The sequence below is a fragment of the Microcebus murinus genome, chromosome X (genome assembly GCF_040939455.1).
Source record: "Microcebus murinus isolate Inina chromosome X, M.murinus_Inina_mat1.0, whole genome shotgun sequence".
NCBI classification, from domain to species: domain Eukaryota; kingdom Metazoa; phylum Chordata; class Mammalia; order Primates; family Cheirogaleidae; genus Microcebus; species Microcebus murinus.
This window is the reverse complement of record NC_134136.1, coordinates 39,723,051-39,746,901: the sequence shown is the minus strand read 5'-3', so window position 1 is coordinate 39,746,901 and position 23,851 is coordinate 39,723,051. Positions and strand designations below refer to the sequence as shown.

The following is a 23,851-nucleotide window of genomic DNA, read 5'->3' as shown; positions in this document are numbered from 1 at the left end:
GAGACAATGTATGTAAAAGAAATTTGTAATTATAAAGCTCTAAATAAATACCAGATAAATAAAAACTAAAAAGAGAGCTTAAAAGCCTCCTGATTCCAGAGACACATTTCATCAAGGAGAGACAATGGCCAAGAGGGAGCTTTTTTTTTTTTTTTTTTTTGAGACAGAGTCTCACTTTGTTGCCCAGGCTAGAGTGAGTGCCGTGATGTTAGCCTAGCTCACAGCAACCTCAAACTTCTGGGCTCAAGCAATCCTTCTGCCTCAGCCTCCCGAGTACCTGGGACTACAGGCATGCGCCACCATGCCCAGCTGATTTTTTCTATATATATTAGTTGGCCAACTAATTTCTTTCTATTTATAGTAGAGACGGGGTCTCCCTCTTGCTCGTTTCGAACTCCTGAGCTCAAACGATCCGCCCGCCTCGGCCTCCCAGAGAGCTAGGATTACAGGCGTGAGCCACTAAGCCAGGCCTAAGAGGGAGCTTTTTAATGAGATGCCAAAAATCTCAAGATACTAGTATTCAAGTACATCTGAAGGTAAATAAAAATCCCACATTGCATAGTTTTTTACAGAACTTACTTACAGAACTTAAACACAATTTACAAAACTATTCACTATTAGAAGTAGTACAAGATGATTAATTATATAAATAAATAACACCAAAAAAAGGTTCTGGTCAACTGGTATTCATCAAATTATGGTTCCACTAATCACTGGTGTTCTTCAGCTTGCACCAAGGTGTTCTGCCAGCAAAATCAATCCATGGAAATCATTTCTTGATTTGCAGAAACAATTTTAGTTCATAGATAGAATTTTTTCCCATTTCAGGTTTTTTAATCAAAGATTCCTCTTAAATCCTTTAGTGACTGCTGGCAGACATCAATGGTATCATCAATAGCTTGCTTTTGTTCGTGTTTACATACTTGCACTTGCACATTAAACTGCTAGTAAAAATTCCCTGTAGTCATACAATGGTAGGAAACATACTATCTCAATCCAATCTGGAAAAGCCACTTCCCCACAAGGAAAAGTGGTAGAGGAAAGGGAAGGAGATGCAAGACAGGGCAATTGTAATCTGAGGCAGTTTGAGAGGCAGAAAACTGAAAAGAGATTACAAAATTTGCAGAAATCAGTTCACACCAGCATTTAATTCAGAGAGCAAGGTATGGATAGGATGGAAAGCTGGGAAAATAGACAGCATGAGAGAAAGGGGCTTCAGTTGTGTCAGGAGATGAAAGAATTGTGGAGCAAAGCTTCTGTATGTGTTAGCATGCCCCTCTATTTACATGGGGCTCAGTGCATATTGGGGAACTAGATAGAAATGCTTAAAGAAATTGAATTAAACTTGTAGCAATATTTTACAGGATTTACATTCTGACTTCCAGGTTATCTATTATCCAGATATGAGAAGTATTGAGGTTCAGTTATGGATAACAGAGCCATAAAAGATCAATAATAGGCAATAAAGATACCCTAGGAATAGTCTTAATTCTTGGAAGGAACACAGTGGAAGAAAATCCTCTCTTCTAACAACATACTCCTCAGACAGAGTCTCCATTAGAGGAAAGATCTTGGGTAGTTACCCTTATGATGGAAATCACATGATCACAGTGATTCATTAAGATGGCTCAGAGCAGCATGATTGCTATTTCTGGGAATCAGTGCTCAAGAGGCTACAGTGACAGACCTCAAAAATCAGAGCAACTCCATCTTTGCATCTTGTTCCAGTCTACCTTTGGAGTACAGGCTTACGATGCCAGATTTGCTCCAGTTGTCAAAGGGAATGGAGATTCTATCTGGATTATCTAGTTTGTTTCATCTATAAAAAAAATTCTAAACTGATAACTGGGTCTCACACTTCATTTCTTTAACCCTGAATCATCCTGTTTGCCTGTCTTCTTGGAGTAAACAAATGGCTAACTGATAAATGTGCCCTTGACTTGGTGCTATATCTAGCCCAGTGGTCTCTAAGTACTATAAATGTTGCTAATGCTTCGCAAACATTTATTTTGTTAATAAATATTTGATTTTAGGGCGGGCATTGATCTTAGCAATCACCTTGTTTATCCCCCTCATTTTGCAGAACAGGAAATGGGCATAATGTGACTTGCCTGAGTTCATGCCTCAAGTCAGTGGCAGAGCTGGGACTAGAATCCAGATCTCCTAATTCCCAGGACACTGTTCTTTAAACTGCACCATTTTACAAATAGAGGTATGTACCATTATTTCAACATAAGTCCCCTGACAATTTTTTTCTCTTTTGAAGCTGTACTATCGTAACATTTTAAGTCCTAATGTTGTATATCAGGGCAGGCAAGGAGGTGGAAAATTAACCAACATTGCAGGAAACATGACCTTGTACAAAAGTAAAACTCTCTGGGTAACAAAAAGGGTGACCTCGTTTTGGAGAACCCAATATGCAAGATGAGAAAGTCACAAAACAGCCACACTGAAGGTGATTGCAATATAAGGGAATGCTCAGCAGAACTTCTTCAGTGCATTTAAGCATTTAAGATCATTACTTGGCAAAAGCCTCTAGGACAGAAAAACAAAGTTAAACTGTTAAGAGCCACTGTCAAATAAAGACCAAAAAGGTGAAATACGCATCCTTGAAAAATAACAGAAGCATGAAGAAATAAAGTCTGTTTGACAGGAACTCAGTTTATCCTGGAAATATCAGGGCCCTAGTAACTGGCTTAGTGAATTGCTTTTCTCAGCCTCACAGATAGCAGCACTACTATTCTTCCAGTCACCAAGGTTTAAACTTGAATATCATTTTAAGGTTCGCCTTATGCCTCATTGCATATGCAGGGGTCCTCAAACTTTTTAAACAGGGGACCAGTTCACTGTCCCTCAGACCGTTGGAGGGACGGACTATAGTTTAAAAAAAAAAACTATGAACAAATTCCTATGCACACTGCACATATCTTATTTTGAAGTAAAAAAACAAATGGGCAAAAACACCTGCATGTGGCCCGCCGGCTGTAGTTTGAGGACGCGTGGCATATAGTCTATGCATTACCAAGTCCTATTTGTTTCTTCCTTTGAAATAACTCTAAAATTTCCCTCTTCTCCATTCTGACTGCCAGCATTCTAGGTGGGATTCCATTAACTTAAGACAAAAGTCCCATTCTCTCCTATCTAATTTTCCATTGGTACAGCTATAGGAGTCACATTTAACATATGGTTTTCTTGATCACTTCTTTAAGAACCTAGAGTGGCTCTCCAATGCCTGTAAGCTCATGTCCTAGCTTCTCAACCAGATGCTCAATATCCTCCAACAAGTGGGCCCAGCTCACCTACTCCCATATTCTTACCCCTCTTTCCAAATACTGCCCTTCCCAAGACAGTGCCAATTCCCGCACTTGACTTCCACCCCCACCCCACATATAACATATAACTCCACATAGAACAAAGATATTCTCCCAACTCCTACAACTGCTTATTTAAATCCTACCTAGTCTTTAAACTGCAGTTCAGATTCTGCTCCTTCCACATACCTTTCCTAACCATCCCCCAATAACTCCAGCTAATCTTTTTTTTTTTTTTTTGAGACAGAGTCTCGCCTTGTTGCCCAGGCTAGAGTGCCTGGCATCAGCCTAGCTCACAGCAACCTCAAAATCCTGGGCTCAAGTAGTCCTTCTGCCTCAGCCTCCCAAGTAGCTGGGACTACAGGCATGCGCCACCATGCCCGGCTAATTTTTTCTATATATATTAGTTGGCCAATTAATTTCTTTCTATTTATAGTAGAGACGGGGTCTCGGTCTTGCTCAGGCTGTTTTTGAACTCCTGACCTTGAGCAATCCTCCCTCCTTGGCCTCCCAGAATGCTAGGATTACAGGCGTGAGCCACCGCGCCTGGCCTCCAGCTAATCTTAATCTTTACAATTTTATTTAGTTCCAGCTATGCTCAAGACATTGGTATCCTTATGGGAAAAATTAACAGGTAAAATGTGTAACCCACTTAACAATGTCCTGCTCTGAAGCAGAGGGATGGGCAAATGCTCACTTATATGGTCATACTATGGAGATACTGTGGTTTGGTTCCAGACCACAGCAATAAAGCAAATATTGCAATAAAGCAACTCACACAAATGTTTTGGCTTCCCAGTGTATATAAAAGTTATGTTTACACTATACTGTAGTCTGTTAAGTGTGCAATCACATTATGTCTACAAATACAATTTGCATACCTCAACTAAAATTACTTTATTGCTAAAAATTGCTAATGATCATTTCAGCCTTCAGCAACTCATAATGATTTTGCTGGTGGAGGGTTTTGCCTCAATGTTGATGGCTGCTGACTGATCAGGGTGGTGGCTGCTGAAGGTAGAGGTGACCATGGCAATTTCTTAAAATAAGACAACAATGAAGTTTGCCTCATCAATGGATTTTTCCTTTCATGAAAGATTTCTCTGTAGCATATGATACTGTTTGATAGCATTTTATCCACATCAGAACTTCTTTCAAAATTGGAGCCAGTCCTCTCAAACTCTGCCACTGCTTTGTCAGCTAAGTTTATATAATATTCTAATTTTTTGGTGTCATTTCAACAATGTTCACAGCATCTTCATCAGAAGTAGTTTCCACCTTGAGAAACCACTTTTTCTGGGCCGGGCTTAGTGGCTCATGTCTGTAATCCTAGCACTTTGGAATGCCGAGGCAGGAGGATTGCTCAAGGTCAGGAGTTTGAAACCAGGCTGAGCAAGAGTAAGACCCCATCTCTACTAAAAAAAATAGAAAGAAATTAATTGACCAACTAAAAAAAAAATATATATATATAGAAAAAACTAGCCAGGCATGGTGGCACATGCCTGTAGTCCCAGCTACTTGGGAGGCTGAGGCAGGAGGATTGCTTGAGCCCAGGAGTTTGAGGTTGCTGTGAGCTAGGCTGACGCCACGGCACTCACTTTAACCTGGCAACAAAGTGAGACTCTGTCTCAAAAAAACCCAAAAAAATAAGAAACCACTTTTTCTGTTCTTCCATAAGAAGCAACTCCTTACCCATTCAAGTCTGATCACAAGATTGTAGCAATTCAGTCACATCTTCAGGCTCCACTTCTAATTCTAGTTATCTTCCTATTCATATCACATCTGCAGTGACTTTCTCCACTGAAGTCTTGAACCCCTCAAAGTCATCCATGAGGGTTGGAATGAACTTCTTCCAAAATCCTGTTAATGTTGATATTTTGACCTCCTCCCATGAGTCACATTCTTAACAGTATCTAGAATGATGACTCCTTTCCAGGAGGTGTTCGATTTACTTTGTCTAGATCTATCAGAGGAATCACTATCTATGACAGCTATAGCCTTACAAAATCTATTTCTTAAATCATAAGACTTAAAAGTTGATTCCTTGGGTTTATCTAGAATAAAGACTAAAAAAAAAAAAAAGTTGGTATTACTCCTTGATCCACAGGCTGCAGAATGGATGTTGTATTACCAGGCGTGAAATCAACATTAATCTCCTCGTATATCTCCATCAGAGCTCTTGGGTGATCAGGCAAATTGACAATGAGTAGTAATATTTTGACAGGAATCTTATTTTCTGAGCAGCAGGCCTCAACAGTGGGCTTAAAATATTTAGTCAATCACACTATAAGCAGATGCACTGTCATCCAGGCTTTGTTTTTCCTTGGTAGAGCACAGGCACAGTAGATTTAGCATAATTCTTAAGGGCTCTAGAATTTTCAAAATGGTAAATGAGCATTGGCTTCAACTTAAAGTCACTAGCTGCATTAGCCCCTAACAAGAGAAACAGCCTGTCGTTTGAAGCTTTGGAGCCAAGCACGGACTTTCCCTCTCCAGCTATGAAAGTCCTAGATGGCATCTTCTTTCAATTTAAGGCTCTTTTGTCTACATTGAAAATCTCTTGCTTCATGTAGCCACCTTTATCAATGATCTTAGCTAGATCTTCTGAATAACTTGCTACAGCTTCTCCATTAGCACTTGCTGCTTCACCCTGCACTTTTATGTTATGGAGACAGCTGCTTTCCTTAAATCTCATGAACCAACCTCTGCTAGCTTTCAACTTTTCTTCTGCAGCTTCCTCATCTCTCTCAGCCTTCATAGAATTTAAGAGAGTCGGGGCCTTATTCTGGATTAGACTCTGGCTTAAGGGAACGTTAATATTTTGGCTAGTTTGATCGTCTATCCAGACTACTTAAACTTTCTCCATATAAGCAATAAGGCTGTTTGGCTTTCATATCATTTGTGTGTTCACTGGAGTAGCACTTTTAATTTCCTCCAGGAACTTTTCCTTTGCATTCACAACTTGGCTAACTGGTGCAAGAGGCCTAGCTTTCAGCCTGTCTCAGCTTTCGACATGTCTTCCTCACTAAGTTTAATCATTTTTATTTAGCTTTTGACTTAAAGTACAAGATGTACAACTCTTCCTTTCACTTGAACACTTAGAGGCCATTGAAGGGCTGATTTCAATATTGTTATGTCTCAAAGAATAAGAAGGTCTGAGCAGAGAGAGGGATATGGGGAGCAGTCAGAGCACACACACTATCAACTAAGTTGCTATCTTATATGAGCATGGTTCATAGCATCCCAAAACAATTACCATAGTAACATCAAAGATCACTGACCACAGATCACCCTAACAGATATAATAATAATGGAAAAGTTTGAGGTATTGTGAGAATTACCAAAATGTGGCACAGAAACATGAGTGAGCACATGCTGTTGGAAAAAATGGTACAGATAGACTTGCTTGACATAGAGTTGCCATAAACTTTCAATTTGTAAAAAAAAACAAAAAAACCACAATCTCTTTGAAGCACAATAAAATGAAGTATGCCTGTATAGCCTTTGATGATTCTCTGTGACTATGGGAAGTGCCTGGCCATCAGTTGAAGAGTTCTCCAATCTTTCTTTCTCACAAGATGAAAGCAATATCGGTCAGAACATCGTGTGTGTGTCATTCATGACATATTATCCATTTGTTATAGAATCAGAGAATCTTATAATATATGAGTGGAAAGGGACTTTGGATTATCACTCATACATTGTAGATGAAAAAACTGAGACTCACTTCTGTTTCCTGGGATTTCTGATATATGTTCTTTCCTATCAGAAAGCTTCTGGTAAATTAATAAAACAATTTCAGAAAGAAGTTCAGCAGTATATATTGAGAGCTTTAAAAATGGGATGGGCACGGTGGCTCACGCCTGTAATCCTAGCACTCTGGGAGGCTGAGGCGGGAGGACTGCTCGAGGTCAGGAGTTCAAAAACAGCCTGAGCAAGAGCGAGACCCTGTCTCTACTATAAATAGAAAGAAATTAATTGGCCAACTAATATATATAGAAAAAATTAGCCGGGCATGGTGGTGCATGCCTGTAGTCCCAGCTACTCAGGAGGCTGAGGCAGCAGGATTGCTTGAGCCCAGAAGTTTGAGGTTGCTGTAAGCGAGGCTGACGCCATGGCACTCACTTTAGCCTGGGCAACAAAGTGAGACTCTGTCTCAAAAAAAATAAATTAATAAATAAATAAAAATGCTCCCGAGGTGGAGGGCTTTTCCGGCCTCCACCCATCTGCACCCAGATGCTCAAAATAAACAGCATTTTTCTACAAAAAATAAATAAATAAATAAAAATGCTCCCAGTTTTTGACCCAGTAATTTGACTTTGGGGAAGCTATACTAAGTAAATAACTGAATATATATAAAGATCTTTATGTACAGAAATAACTATCTTAGCTTCATTTACAACAATGGAGATAAATGAAAGAAACCTTACATGTTCCCAAACCAAAGACTAGTTAAGTATATTGTAGTATACTTGACCTGACCCAATGAAATATTATGTAGTCATTTAACATGATATTTTAACATACGATGGTATGAAGCATACTGTTTCCATCTCACCTGGCAGAGCTTCTTCCCCAGAAGAGAAATTGATGGTAGGAAGGGCAGGAAATTCAAAGAGTGTTATTACAGATAATTGTGTGTGGGAAATTCTACAAAATATTAAGTAAAGAAAAGTGATAGAAAAAATGTACATTAAGGATGAGCTCATTTAAAAATGCATGGATGGTGGGCCGGGCGCAGTGGCTCACGCCTGTAATCCTAGCACTCTGGGAGGCCAAGGCGGGTGGATTGCTTGAGGTCAGGAGTTCAAAACCAGCCTGAGCAAGAGTGAGACCCCGTCTCTACTATAAATAGAAAGGAATTAATTGGCCAACTAATATATATAGAAAAAATTAGCCGGGCATGGTGGCGCATGCCTGTAGTCCCAGCTACTTGGGAGGCTGAGGAAGCAGGAATGCTTGAGCCCAGGAATTTGAGGTTGCTGTGAGCCAGGCTGACACCATGGCACTCACTCTAGCCTGGGCAACAAAGCAAGACTCTGTCTCAAAAAAAAAAAAAAATGCATGGATGAAAAAGACTGGAAAGATTTCTTTATTTTAAGCTATATTGTTTGGTTTCGTATGTATTATATTAATTTGCTGGTTTTAGTAATTTTTTGTAATTTTTATTTTGAAATAATTTCAGAGACATAGAAAAGTTGCAAAAACAGTACAAAAAACTCCCATGTACCCTTCACCCAGATTCTCTGACTTCATAAAAAGAAATATTTTAAGAAGGCCCTGTACCCTATTTAAGAAGGTTTGGCCAATAAGTTCCTATGTGAACATTGTCACTTTAGATTCCAAAGTGAAGGGGCAACAGAAAAGGGACAGACTCCTTTCTTATGGCCTGTGGGATCTGGGATGAAAGCCACCCCAAGAGTAGTAATCAGATGCAAGACTTTTAACCAATTACACTGCCTATTATTTGCTGTAATCAGTGTGTTCCATTCTGCTTTTCCCTTGACTACTTCAAGGAACATCATGCAGACAAAGTGATAATGAATGTTGAGCAACAGATTTAAACTCCCCCACACAGCTGAGTGACTTGAGGGAGACAAATATATACTTTTTGCTCATGTCTTCACCCTAGTGAAAATGAAAAGTATTGATTTAATCCAGCTGCTAGTGGTTCTACAAAACTCCCCTGGACATGAGAGAGAAGTAGGAAAAAAGAGCTCACAAAAATAAAAACACCACATGTCCGTAGCCAAGAAAATACATTATGCAAATGAAAGTACCAAATTTTAACATAGATACTGCATATTTTTGCCCTAAAATTGAAAGAGCCTCTTGTATTATAGACATTTTAGAGGTAGAAGAGACATTTGGATCATCCAGCACTGTCCAATAAAACTTTTTGCAATGATGAACATGTTCTGTACTATCCCATACGATAGCCATGTGGTTATTAAGTGCTTAAAATGTGGCTTGTACAATTGAGGAATGCAATTTATTTTATTTCATTTTCATTTATTTAAATTTGAATAGCCACATGTGGCTAGTGGCTACTGTACTGGGCAGTGGAGATCTACACCCTTTTCCATCCTAAAAATTTCCTCTCTAGTTTCCCTGATTTCTTTGCACGCTCCCTAATGATCACATCCATTCCTGACAGCTCCAGTTACCACTTATAATGATGGAACTCAATTCTGACTACATGTTAGATTCACCTGGAGAGCAATTTTAAAATGCCAAATGGGAGGGAGGGAGGATGGGTGACCCAGACATGGGTATATTTTAAAACCATATTTAATGTGCAGTCAGGGTTCAAAAACTTTGATTAATATGCTGATGACTCCCAATTCTGTATCTCTAGCTCTCAGAACTGAGCTCGAGATACTGAATGGATATCTCCTCTTGATGCTCCCAACAAACAACTTCAAACACCAACATATCCAAATGTGACAAGATTATGTCCCATTGCCCTCACTCAAATCCTTCAAATTGTAATTACTGGACTTACATTTGCCATTTTGCTATTTGTTCTCTATATGTCTTATACATTTTTTGTTCCTCAATTCCTTCATTACTGCCTTTTTTGTGTTTAGTTGACCTTTTTGTAGTGTGTGATTTTGATTCACTTGTTTTTTTTCTGTATTTTTTTTAGTTATTTTATTCTTAGTGATTACCCTGAGGGTTAAAATTAACATCTTAAATTTATAGAAAACTAGTTTGAATTAAAAACAACATAGCTTCAACAATAGAAAAAACTGTTTCTATGCAGCTCCTTCTCCCTGCCCCTTTATGGTATTATTGTCATGACTTTTTATATTTTATGTGTCCACTAACATAGATTCATAATTTTTGTTTTATGCATTTGTCTTTTAAATCATATAGAAAAAAATAGGTCTTACTAACTAAAAGTACCATAATACTGGATTTCACATTTAGTTATGCAATTACATTTACCAGTGTTCTTTATGTCTTCATATGGCTTCAAATTGCCATCTAGTCTGAATGACTCCCATTAGCATTTCTTATTAGGCAGATCGGTAAGCAACAAACTCCCTCAGTTTTTGTTTATCTAAGAATGTCTTAATTTTGCCTTCATTTTTGAAGTATAGTTTTGCAGGATGAAGAACTTTTGGTTGACAGACATTTTTTTTTTCTTTTAGCACTTTAAATATATTATCTACTACATTCTAATCTCCATGGTTTCTGGAGAAAAATTGGATGTTAATTTTATGGAGGATCCCTTGGGGTTTTTTTGTTTTTTGTTTTTTTGAGACAGAGTCTTGCTTTGTTGCCCAGACTAGAGTGAGTGCCGTGGCATCAGCCTAGCTCACAGCAACCTCAAACTCCTGGGCTCAAGCGATCCTTCTGCCTCAGTCTCCCGAGTAGCTAGGACTACAAGCATGTGCCACCATGCCCGGCTAATTTTTTCTATATATATTAGTTGGCCAATTAATTTCTTTCTATTTTTAGTAGAGACGAGGTCTTGCTTTTGCTCAGGCTGGTTTCGAACTCCTGAGCTCGAGCAATCCGCCCTCCTCGGCCTCCCAGAGTGCTAGGATTACAGGCGTGAGCCACCGCGCCCGGCCTGGAGGATCCCTTATATGTGACAAGTCACTTCCTTCACTGCCTTCAATATTCTCTCTTCCTCTTTGGCTTTTGACAGCTTGATTATAATGTGTGGATCTCTTTGATTGTTTTCTTCTTGAAGTTCTTTGAGCTTCTGGGATGTGTAGATTCATATATTTTGTCAAACGTTGGAAGGTTTTGGACATCATTTCTTCAAATATACATTGTGCCTCTTTCTTTTTCTCTTATTATTCCAGAACCCCCATTATGAATCTGTTGGTACACATGGTGTCTCAAATATCTCTGAGGCACTGTTCATTTCTCTTCATTCTTTTTTACTTTCTCCTCCTCAGACTTGATACTTTCAATTGCTATGTCTTCAAGTTCACTAATTCTTTCTTCTACCTGTTCAAATATGTAGTTCAGCATTTGGCAAACACTGCTGGGGAGGCTACTCTAACTCTGAGAACATTTCAAGGGAGGACAAAACAAAGATAATCCTCTAATCCAATTCCTCTTGTTCATGCAATTAATTCAATACCTGTGTATTGGCAAGTCAAAACATGTAATGACATTTCTTGGAGAACAAGGTCCACATGTCCCCCTCCAGCACCAACAAGCTACACTGAGAATGTGGGCTGCCCCTCCCCATTGCTGCCTCCAAGTGGGGGATGGTAGGTAGTTTAGTAAAAATGCCACAAAACTTGTACCAAAATTTACTAGCTTCTTTCTTCATTAAACACTACCCTGCTTATTGTAAGTTTTAAAAATTAGATTCCAGAGTTCCAGAAAAAGTTGATTATGGTGGTTTTTGCCAGGTTAATCAATACTTTAGTGGAGGGATGGGTTTTGGGAGGTCCCTACTGTACATTTTTTGGTGTCATCCTTTTTTGAAATCAAAATTTTCATGGAATTATTCACACATTTATCCTTCCATTTAAACTTTAATTTTTTGTACAGTTCCATATAAAACCTTTTTGTTGTTTATATCTTAACATGAGAAGAAATTATATTTTTATTAGATTGAGTCTACCTATTGAGTAACAGAATGTGCTTCCCTATTCCCTTTGGTCTTGTTTTATTCCCTTCAATAATGTCTTTTACAGGAATACTGTTCCTTTCTATTTAAACTTATTCCTAGGTGTCTTAAGATGTTATCATTGTTATAAATTTGAATTTTTCCATTTCAATTTCTGAGTGATGATTGCTGATATAAATTTTTAAAAAACCATATTTGTATATTTTTCATGCATTCTATCACCTCGCCAAAGTCCTTAGTTCTAATAGATTTTTGCAAAGTTTCTTCGGTATTTTATTATACAAGTATATTATCTGCATATAAAGGTAACTTTATCTCTATTCAAATATTTATAATATTTTCATGTTTTCTTATTACAGAGAACATTAAAATGAAATAGTAGTGATAGTAGCATATCTATCTTCTTGATTTTGATGGCAATCGGTCTAGTATTTCACAATTTAATATGATATTTATTATGATATTAGTCTTTTTGTGCATAGATTATTTATTCTATTACAAATTTACTTAGTTTATTTAAAGAAATGGGTGCTGATCTGGGGGATGGTCATGCTGGAGACTCAGACTTGTGGGGAGAGAGGGGAATGGGCATTTATTGAAACCTTAAAATCTGTACCCCCATAATATGCCTAAATTAAAAAAAAAAAGAAATGGGTGCTGAATTATATCAAATCTTTTTTTTCATCTATTGATAGAATCATGTTTTCTTTCCTTTCAGTTGTTGACTCATTCACTGAATCGTATTGAGGATTTCCTCATATTGAATCATGATTGCTTTCTTAGGATAAATTCCACTTGGCCATAGTGTATTATTCTTCAAATATATTACTGGTTTCAATTTGCTAATATTTTATTCAGAATTTTTGGAATTATTGTCATGGCTGAAATAGATTTTTTTAAAAAAACAGAGTCTCAGTCTGTTGCCCTAGCTACAGTACAATGGAATCATCATAGCTCACAGCAGCCTCAAACTCCTGGGCTCAAGCAATCCTCCTGCCTCAGCCTCCTGAGTAGCTAAAACTACAGGCATACGCCACCATGCCCAGCTAATTTTTTCTATTTTTGGTAGAGATGGGGTCTCACTCTTGCTCAGGCTGGTCTTGAACTCCTGAGCTCAAACGATCCACCCACCTCAGCCTCCCAGAGTGCTAGGATCATAGGTATGAGCCACTGCGCCTGGCCTAGAGTCGAACATTTCTTTGTGTCCCTACTATAGATTAGAATTTCTATCACACTATGTTATATTTAACTTATTTACATTTCTGTCCCTCTTCCTTTTGCTTGAAGGCCAGAGAAATGTCATTGATATATGGATATTTGTGTTCCCTACTACCAAGTGCTCTGGGCCTAACAAATAGTAGGTGCATAGAAAGTACTTATTGAATTGAAACACTAAATATCTACTATTACTGGCACTATTATAAGATTTATGGAGAATACAAAGGAATCTACCTTCATTTAGTAGTTAAGAAGGTAGACTCTAGAGTCAGAAGCTTGGTTCCAATCCCATTTCCACTACTTACTAGCTGTGTGGCCTCAAACATTTACTTAATCTCTTCTGTGCTTCAGGTACCTTATCTGTAAGGTGGGAGGTAATAATGGTAACTATCTATTAAATAATAAGGATTAAATAATATATATGAAATACTTAGCATACAGAGTATCTGGCACATGATAAGTTCTAAATATTAATTTATCATTTGTAAATTAATGAAATTATTGGATTGATAAGAGTTATACACATGAAAAACAAAATACTACAAATATATCACTATACAGGACTGTTTAAAGTACCTCTGGAAATAAGATGTTATAGGATCATGACGTCAACAAAGAATTTTTAAATGAATGAATGAATAAAAAAAAAAAAAACAGCCACAGTGTACTAAGTGTTGGCCTGATCATTCTAGAGCACTGTGTTCACTTCTAAGCATCATACTTTAAGAGAAACAAAGTATAGTGTAACTAGAAACAGACCACTAGGATGCCCCAAAATCTGAAAACTATCTGATAAGAAGAACAATTGAAGAAAATGAGAATGTTCATTCTAGAGAAGGGAATACTTGGGCAGAGGGAAACATGATTGCTGACATCAAACATTTGCAGATTGTCATGTGGAAAAAAAAAAAGAGCTTTGCCTGATGCTGCTCTGAAGAGTAGAACTTGGGCCAGGGGATAAAAGTTGTAGGCAGGTGTTTTCAGCCGAACATGGAGAAACATTAGGTGAAAATTAGTGTTCACCATGCAGATGAGGAAAAGATAAGTTTCCCATTAGTAGAGGTGCTCATTAACTGAAAAATCACTTAACAAGGATATTGTCAAGGGGACTTTTATTGGCCTGGGGGTTATTCTAGATGACCTTTGGAGTTCCTTACAGGAAGTTCAAGATCTGGACCTTTCAGGGAAAGACTAGTGTTACTACATTAAAATCAGGAAGTTCTCAAAGTGGTAATCTGAAAAGAGCCAAAATGCTCTCAAAATCAACACCCTAAAAACCTTCCTCTGACCAACCTACTCCTGTGCTTTTGTACATCAAATTTCCACTATAGTCACTCTTTGGACTGGGCATTCAAGGTCCCTGTTCAAATGTAATTTTTTTCTAGAAGAAATAGGGCATTAAGCCACTGAGCCATTATCACCAGCTTCTGTTACAGTGTAAAATTTTTTATTCTGTAGACCTCCTCTGTGGTCAGAATGTGTTATCTATCATTCACACTTAGATTGTACAAATTTATCATATTGAATTTACTTGCCTTAAAAGGACCCTGAAGAGATGGAGAATTGGACAGATGAGTTTGGATAGTAGTGAGAGGTCACCAACGTTTTGCCATTTAAGCTACAATCTTCATGGCACACAGTGCAAGCCATGCACAAATACCAGGTCCCTTTGAAGGCACTATTTTTTGTAGCTAGGTAGAAACCCAGCCTTTCCTCCTCACAGATGAAGTCCTGTGCTGGGCAGCAATCTGGGCTGGGATTTGCCAAAGCCACTTTGTGCTCTGGCCTTCTGCCAAGCCCATCGATTCAGCTCTTTAAATCGCATCATTTAAGCCCACAAATGTCACAGATCCTATTAGACAAACTCCTCTGGCCAGCAGCAAAGAAAAGAGAGAACATGATAAGCCCTCTGAGGCAGCCTGTTAGACCATCCTTAATCTTTCATGCTTGGGGGTACAACATTGGGAGTAGGGTTCACAGGCAGAATGGCACGAAATACTGGCTGGTTCTGTTTCCTTCAGTGAAGAATATATCTCAAGGCTTGGCTTAGGTTAATAGCAGATGAGTGCATCTGCCAAGTATAATGGTAAAGGGTGATGGGAAGAAATCTTCCCAATAATACATCCTCAAGAGATGCCAGAAACTCTATCATTATTTACTTACTTTTGGAATAATAGCAGGGTAGGTCTAACAGCAATCATATGGAGAAAGGATTGGTCTCAGGGCCTGGCGTGAGGCTGAGGCTAAAGCTGTAAGTGAGGGTCAAGTGGCTCCAGCTCTGGGGATCAGAAGAGGGCAGGGAACTAGGCAAGGCATTAGACATCTATATGAGCCTGCATTGTCAATAGGCAATGCAGGGAACCCATATTTGCATCATTCTTAATGTGTAGCATAGAGCGGGCATGGCTACTTAACAGAGATTTCCAAGGCTGTTACACCAGATCTCTCCTTTACCCTCCATCACGTATCCCTTATCCTCCTAACCAGACATCTCTTTACTTCCAAGATCACAGTAACTTTCCCCATGAAAGAATTTATGTTAAGACATTACTAGGCTAGCTGCATGATTTATTTTTCCTTCCACTGGTAGTTGTAGAGATGTAGTGCCTTAGAGCAAAAGAGTGACTCTCTAATAGTACAATCTCAAGTAAACCTCTGGAAATATTTTTTTTTTTCCTACAGAGGAATACTATGATGTCTCTCATAACACAGCCCACTGGAAATGAAATAGACCAGATTAATTTTAAATGCAAGACATGAAAAGTAAAACTAGACTTTGAATTGGCTACGTATCATCCGATTATACTTACTTCGAGTCTCAAATTATCACGATTTTACAGTCATCTCTCTTCTCTACTTTAACCAATGCATCTGGCACATGGTGAGAATTCAGCAAATGGTACTGCCTGTTGCCTTCATTGTTATTACTATTAGAGGTAGTAGTAGTAATAGTGCCACCTCAGTATCTGGCATGGTGCCTGGGACATATTAAGTATTCAAAATTATAATAATTATTTTTATATCCTTCATTGCCTCAGCTCCTGGCAAAATGCCTGGCACATAATAGGGTACCGACTGAGCTAGTTCCCTTCGTTCTCACCTTTCCTCGAGATAGATGTTTCTTCTGTTTTCCCCACAGCTGTGCCTTCCCAAAGTGGCTGCAGATCTTCCTGTAGCAATAATGCTTAACCCAGCACCACCAATGACACCATCTGAAAAGACATCCAGACTTTTCTTCCATGGTAGCCTGTTAAGTGGCAAACGGGCAGCACATGTTCAACACCATTTTTCAGATGGGGAAACTGAGGTTATAAGCTATTGCCTTGGAATGTTAGCTCACCTCTAATCCCTATATTTTATTACAGCCTGAAAACATTAGGCCTCTTGCTCACCTCTAACCCATCTCCCAACTAGGCCATAATCAGTCTCACCACTTTTGTTCTTGGGCTCTCCAGTGTCTAGACTGCCCTCACATTTTCATATTTAATTCATCCTCCAAGGATTAGCTTAAGAGCTACCACTACCTCCATGAAACCTTCTCTGAGACTTCCAGCCTTTAATGAGCAGGGAGCTGTTCTTTCATATCCCCCCCTCCCCCCAGTTACTAGAAGAGGGCTAGGCACACCGGAGGCTCTCAGTGTGTTCATATTGATTAACTAAATAAATATAAGCTGAATTGGGCTGTTGATTCTCTCTTCAGGAGATCACACTATCTCTTCTCTCCCCTGTCCCCTTTTATTTACAAGATAGAGACGGGGAGGCAGTCTACAATTAGTATTATTAAAGTCATTTGCTATTTAGTGATAAATGCTTACTCTAAATGCTGCTTTCCTTTAGCCACTGCTGAGCTACGTGAAAGTAGTGAAAGGAGGCCGGGCACGGTGGCTCACGCTTGTAATCCTAGCAATCTGGGAGGCCGAGGCAGGAGGATGACTTGAGGTCAGGAGTTCGAGACTAAGAGTGAGACCCCCCCCCATCTCTACAAAAAATAGAAAAAATTAGCCGGGCATGGTGGCACATGCCTGTAGTCCCAGCTACTTGCGAGGCTGAAGCAGGAGGATTGCTTGAGCCCAGGAGTTTGAGGTTGCTGTGAGCTAGGCTGACACCTCGGCACTTTAGCCCAGGCAACAGAGTGAGACTCTCTCTTAAAAAAAAAAAAAAGAAAAGAAAAGAAAAAGAAAGTAGTGAAAGGAAATATCAGTGATTCTGGAGGCAGCCAAGCAGTACCCTGCTCTCCTGAGATTTGGATGCAGACAGGAAATTTGTTATTTGGGCCTGTTCAGGGCAATGCTCATCTTCAAATACTAACTTCCCAGAAGATCACAAGCACATGAATTGCAAATGTCACTTGATATAATATATGCTTCTCCCTCTGCCAAAGCAAGGATGTCATTACCTGGAAGAGTGAGGTAAATGTTTGTGGAAACTTCATGTCTTCATCTTCTCTTACACCCAGACGATGAGACAAGGAGCTCTTTTGCTGGCAAAACAATTCAGTCACGAAAGACCTTAAAATGGGGCCATCCCCTAAGTCAGCCTCCAGAGAGTCCCAGAGGCCTCAGGGATGAGAGGGAGAGGGGAGCCAATCACCTAATGGATCTGAGCCTCATTTTTCTCCCCTGGGGATGATCAGCATTCCTATATCACAAGGCTGGTACAAAGAATCAATGAGGAACATGCATGACTTTGATCTGTAAACTATGAGGCAAGAGCTTTGTACTTGCAATTGAAAGCAAAGACTGTCTTTTTTTCTTGGTCTCCCAGAGAAAGTTTAAACACATTGTAGGAGCTCAATAAATAGGTTTTTACTTTAAAATCAATTCTATTAAATGTGATCTGGCTTTACATATGGTACTAATAAAACCGACTTCACTTCTCAGAATTAAACAGATTCTCAGATATGTTAGCTTCTTGGCTTGGAATGGCAGAGGAAACAATCATGAGTGGGCAGAGGAGGTACATGTTTATCTTTTGCAGATGGCTTTGGTCTATTGGAGTAAATACCCCTTCCCCAGTGAGCGGCAGCAAGAAGCAGGGTTTCAGTTAGCACTAAAATAGGATTTCAATACAGGATGTGCATCTGGGACAGTGGCAAATGTAATCTTGAAAATTAGCACAGGCCCACAGAACCCGAGCCCAAAGAAAGCTAGACAAAAATGAGCTCCAACTTTGCATTACTAATCAGAAGCATTACCATGTGTACTGCCAGGCAGCAGAAGGGAAGGAAGGACGAAACTTGGTTGTGCCATATCTTAAGAGGTTTACCCTCTGCCAGTTGCTTTGATCATGTATGTCTCATTTAACCATCACAATCGCTTTATGAGGCAGTAATTATTTTCTAGCACAGGACGTGGTACACAGTAAGCAGTCACTAAATGACAACTGATGGTAATATTATTGATATTGATAATCTTAGTAATAAGAAAGCACAGAAGGCTTGAATAACTTATCCAAGGTCACAGAGCTGGAAAGTGGTAAAATCAGGGTTTGAATCCAGGTCTTTCTGACCCAAATCCTGGGCTTTTTCTGTTATACCTCTTTGCAAGAGGAAAAAGGTTATCATTAAAACAGTTTAGGATTTTCCAATACCTCAGCAAAGTTGCCTCCATAACTAGCCACTTGAGATCTTCAGTTATCTAAGAATATCTTTGTTCTTCCTCTCTCTCCTCACTCAGCTTTCTAAAATTGCTATGAACCATGGCCCAACTATACTACAAAAAGGTCAACTACTCACCGTACAGAGACCGCATTCCCCTGCAGATTGTGAGGGCCGAGACGGAGCTCTCCGCAGAGGAGAAGGCCTTTCTCAATGCAGTGGAGAAGGGGGACTATGCCACTGTGAAGCAGGCCCTACAGGAGGCCGAGATCTACTACAATGTCAACATCAACTGCATGGACCCTCTAGGCCGGAGTGCCCTGCTCATTGCCATTGAGAACGAGAACTTGGAAATCATGGAGCTACTGCTAAACCACAGCGTGTATGTGGGCGATGCATTGCTCTATGCCATTCGCAAGGAAGTGGTGGGTGCGGTGGAGCTTCTGCTCAGCTACAGGCGGCCCAGTGGAGAGAAGCAGGTAAGAGAAATCCCTACAGGCTGGAAAGCCTTGAAACTAGGGAAGGTTAGGTAGTCTAGAATTCAGAAGCTCTATCTTGGAAATTGTATCAGTGATCTCAGGTGGTATCCAAGTGCTACCCTGCATGGCCCATGCTGAATTTTACTCAATTGTCTTTTCCTTATTAGTATTTGACTATATACATTCAATACTGAACAACCCAAAGATATGCTCTTTCCAGAATATTCAAGACCCTTCTACCCCTATCTTCTATCTTCATTTTCTTCTTCCACTCAAGGAGAGATCAAACACAGATCTGGGGTTTCTCCTTCTCACCAATCTCTTTCCTGAAGACAAGACAGAAGGCCTTTAAACTTGAGTGCCATGGTGCAGATGCAGATGGATATAGGGCCTCACATATTTCCCCACTACCTGTCAAGTAACTGTGTTCCATCCCTAGATGTTTGGGTTTTTGCTTCTGTGATTCTTGTATCCTCCAAGGTACCTAGACTTTATATTCTGTAGTCATCCTTGATTTCTCCCTCTTTCTTGCCTCCATGTCCAATTCCCAAGCCCTATGGTTTCTTCCTTTCCAATCTTCCCAATTTCTCTCTCTCTCTTTCTTTCTTTCTTTCTCTCTCTCTCTCTCTCTCTCTCTCTCTCTCTCTCTCTCTCTCTCTCTCCCTTCCTTCCTTCCTTCCCTCCTTTCCTTTCTTTTCTTTTTTTCTGAAAGGGTCTTGTTCTGTTGCCCAGGCTGGAGTACAGTGGCACAACCATAGTTCACTGTAACTTCCAACTCCTGGGCTCAAGCAATCCTCCCATTTCAGCCTTCCAAGTAGTTGGGACTACAGCCATGTCCCACCACACCCAGCTAATTTTTAAAAACCATTTTTTTGCAGACAGGGTCTTGCTACGTTGCCCAGGCTGGTCTCAAACTCCTGGCCCCAAACGATCCTCCCACCTCCAACTCCCAAAGCACTGGGATTACAGGCATGAGCCACCACTCCCAGCCCCCAATTTCTCTTACATACTTTCTCTTCTCTTCTGCCCAGTTTTTACAGCTCTAATTTGATTCTCATCATCTCTCTCCTACATGAGCAGTTCCTGAAGTGTAGTCCCTGGACTAGCAGCATCAGCATTACCTTGGAATTTGTTAGAAATGTGAATTCTCAAGCCTCTACTACAGACTTGCTAAATCAAAAACTCTGGGGTAGGACCCAGCAAGCTGTGCCTTAATAAGCCCTCCAGGGGATTCGGATGCACATTCAGGTTTGAGAACAACTGCCCTAGATTAACATAAAACTCTTCTGACTGATCTCCCTGCCTCTAGCCTCTTCCCCTCGCTCAAGCATTCCTGAACAATGATGCTGGTTTATTCTCAGTAAAATAGTGTAACGATTCTATCATTCCTGTCCATCCTTTCTTAGCTTCCCTTCTGCCGTCTCTAGGTTTGCTGAAAAGTGAACTTACAATAGGCAGATTAATAGGACCAAAAGGCATACAAAATTTGTTAACATGCATATGGACATGGGAGCCATGCACAAAGTATGAGACTCAAAGCAAGGCCAGATGGTTGAGGCTTAAATGCTCTCTTCATAGGGGAAAGATGTCTGGACCCAGGAGACAGACATCATTTTGTAAATGAGCCTCTTTGGAAGCTGGATGGTACCAACAGTTAAGGGAAGTTTAGGAACAGAACCGCACAGAAACAAAGGTTGTCTTATTATGCAGACAAAGCTCCCCAGGCAACCTCTCCCAAATTCCCTCAGAAGAATAGATGAAAAGTCTGTCTGGGCATGGTGATGACTCCTAGTCACTTCTCTTTTCCTGTGGCTAATCTTTCCTGGTTATTTGAAGAGATTTCTAGGGATGAGATCTTAAAAAACAAATGCATTTCTTTTAGAAAGAAACTTTCTTAGATAAGGAAATTCCAGGCAGTCCCTCCTGGCACTTCAGAAACAGGATCACAGAGACAGGGAGGTCAAAGAAAGTCAGAGAGAGCTTGGTTATGAGGCTTATTTCCCAGGCCTTTTAATTTTCAAAGCACTCAGCATGCTGAAATGCCATGTTTTGGGGAATCATTTCCTGTACTTTCCTGTACTCCAGCACTTTTCAGTAACTATAATGTCTCCTCATTAGAAGAGAAACCAACCCACGAAGCCTAGCACTTAATAACCATCATGCAATGGTATTTTCCAATCCTGTCTTCTCTCAGTCTCTTCTAAACATCCCTCAAGTCAGACAGGTCTCTTCACTGTCTTCGTTAGGAGCATAGCATTGGGCACATAGGAGGGTCAAAAAAATACTGACTCATCAAAAATGGAATACTTCAGTACAAAAAGTAGAAATGGCACATAGCAAAACCAAAATTGCAAAGTTCTTAGAAAATACTGGTAATGAAAACACTCAACATTAAATCTTATGGGATATGGCCAAAGCTGAGTTTAAAGGAAATTCATAGCTTTAATACTTGCCCAATTAAACAAAAAGGAATGAAAATAAACTAAGTGATAACTTATAGACTAAGAATTATAATTGACAAAGCAGAAAGCAAGACGCTATATTAAAAGTTCCTTGAGGCTGGGCGCTCACGCCTGTAATCCTAGCTCTCTGGGAGGCCGAGGCGGGCAGATTGCTCGAGGTCAGGAGTTCAAAAACAGCTTAAGCAAGAGCGAGACCCTGTCTCTACTATAAATAGAAAGAAATTAATTGGCCAACTCATATATATAGAAAAAATTAGCCAGGTATGGTGGCGTGTGCCTGTAGTCCCAGCTACTCGGGAGGCTGAGGCAGCAGGATTGCTTGAGCCCAGGAGTTTGAGGTTGCTGTGAGCTAGGCTGACGCCACGGCACTCACTCTAGCCTGGGCAACAAAGCGAGACTCTGTCTCAAAAAAAAAAAAAATTCCTTGAATAAATGGCCTGAATCCCCTCTTCTCCATCAGCATTTAACACAGTGCCAAGAGAGTAGGGATCTTGTATCCCTTGTTCACTGCTCTATAACAGCACTAGAAAAGTGCCTAGAACATCAGAAGCACTCAATAAATATTTATTTAATGAATAAGTAATATAAAAACCAGCATTGTGCTAAGCATCTTACATGACTTACTTCATTTAATACTTCTAGCAACTCTGTTAGGTAGACATAATTATTACCATCTCCATTTTACTAATAAGAAAAATTGAGTCACAGGATGGTTAGGTCAATTGTCCAATATCACAGTTAGTAAATATCAGAGCAAGGATTCAAACTCAGGCACCTTAGCTCCTGAACCCACCCTCTTAAGCAGTAGGCAATAAGGTTTCCCTGGCAGTCTGAATTCAGTCCTAGGGCTCCCAGCACAGGAGTTCTGAGACAGAGTAAATCATTGGAGGATATATGCGCCTTCTGGAAAGGATAGGCTGAAGGATTTGGATGGATAGCAAAGCAGAGAGGTATGAACATGTTTCCTATTTAGTCCATCTCACCATCCTCATCAAAACTGATTTATTCTGTGCCTCATTTCCTCAGAACCCTTCCAAGTGCTTGGGTGATGTGCTAATCTTCACTAAGGCTTATCCAGCTATGGTATTCCAAAATGACCTTGCCCACCTCTGAGAACCTGCAGCCCATTGGCTCTTCCCTTCACTTAACAATAATCACATGGCATTTGTACTGCTGGTAAGCTTTACTTGTGTAAATGTATGATCTCTATAACTAGATTGTTTCTTTAATGTGAGGCATAAATCTAATGCTTCATGGCATCTGTGCTTGTGCCATCAGTACCTAACCCAGTACCTAGTATGTAATGGGCAATATATAAATATCTGCTGAGGAACATGAAGGAGTTAAGTGTATCTCCCAGAAAAGTACATGGCTTCCTGATTGAACAAGACCTTCTGGACTTTTATATTCAACCCCATTAACCTTCATAACTCTTTTGAGAAAGAGGAGAACACAGGGCAGGTTCCAAAAAAGAGGCTAGTAATGCTAGCCCTATATGAGTTTTGAAGGTAGGCGAAGTCCTTATTTGATGGCCCCCATTTCCACCATCTTTTCCCAGTGCTCTGGCAAACACTGAGGCTTTTTGAGTCAGGAGGTAAGGCACTAAGCAAACTTATACTAAAGTGCAGTCAAAGGCATGACCTTCCTTGGAGAAAGGCAGTACTTACTTAATTCATAAAAATGAACCACTTAATAGTGGTTCAGGAGTATAGAACCTGGGTGAAGCTATTTGGGGAAGGCAGTTTTGTTTTGTTTTGTTTTGTTTTTAAATCAGGACTCTATCATAAACACTGCCAATATAAGACCTTCTTTATGAATACTTAGATATCACACTGTATGCACAAACCCACAGAGCCATCAGCTCCACTCCCGAGTCTCTTCAGTAGCCTTCTCCTCCCTTTCTCCTCTCTCCCCCAAGCTCCACCACTGGCGTCTGCTAAATTTCACTTTTCTTCCTTTGCCCTGACAATCGTTGTGATAAGTCATGCATCAGTAACTATAACAACAGGCTGCCACAGTGCTGGAGCTCTGCCTTTCTGGGAGATAGAAACAAGGTTTGTTTACCTGGGAACGATCAGGGGAGAGAGCAAACACAGGCCTCCTGAAGGACCTTGGGTTGAGATGGGCAGGCCACTCTCAGGAAGGCCCTCTTCTTACACAGAATTCAAACAAACTGTCCTTTT

The 23,851-nt window shown here is 39.9% G+C and overlaps 1 protein-coding gene across 1 annotated transcript in view; it reads left to right on the top strand.

Moving 5' to 3' along the window:
- Positions 1-2,088: 2,088 nt before the first annotated feature.
- Positions 2,089-23,851, top strand: part of TRPC5 (transient receptor potential cation channel subfamily C member 5) — a 202,977-nt gene continuing 181,214 nt past the window's right edge. The window contains exons 1-2 of the mRNA XM_020284961.2: positions 2,089-2,212; positions 18,807-19,206. Of these exons, the coding sequence (XP_020140550.1) occupies positions 18,829-19,206 (378 nt within the window). The 5' untranslated portion in view covers positions 2,089-2,212; positions 18,807-18,828. The remainder of the gene's footprint in view (positions 2,213-18,806; positions 19,207-23,851) is intronic.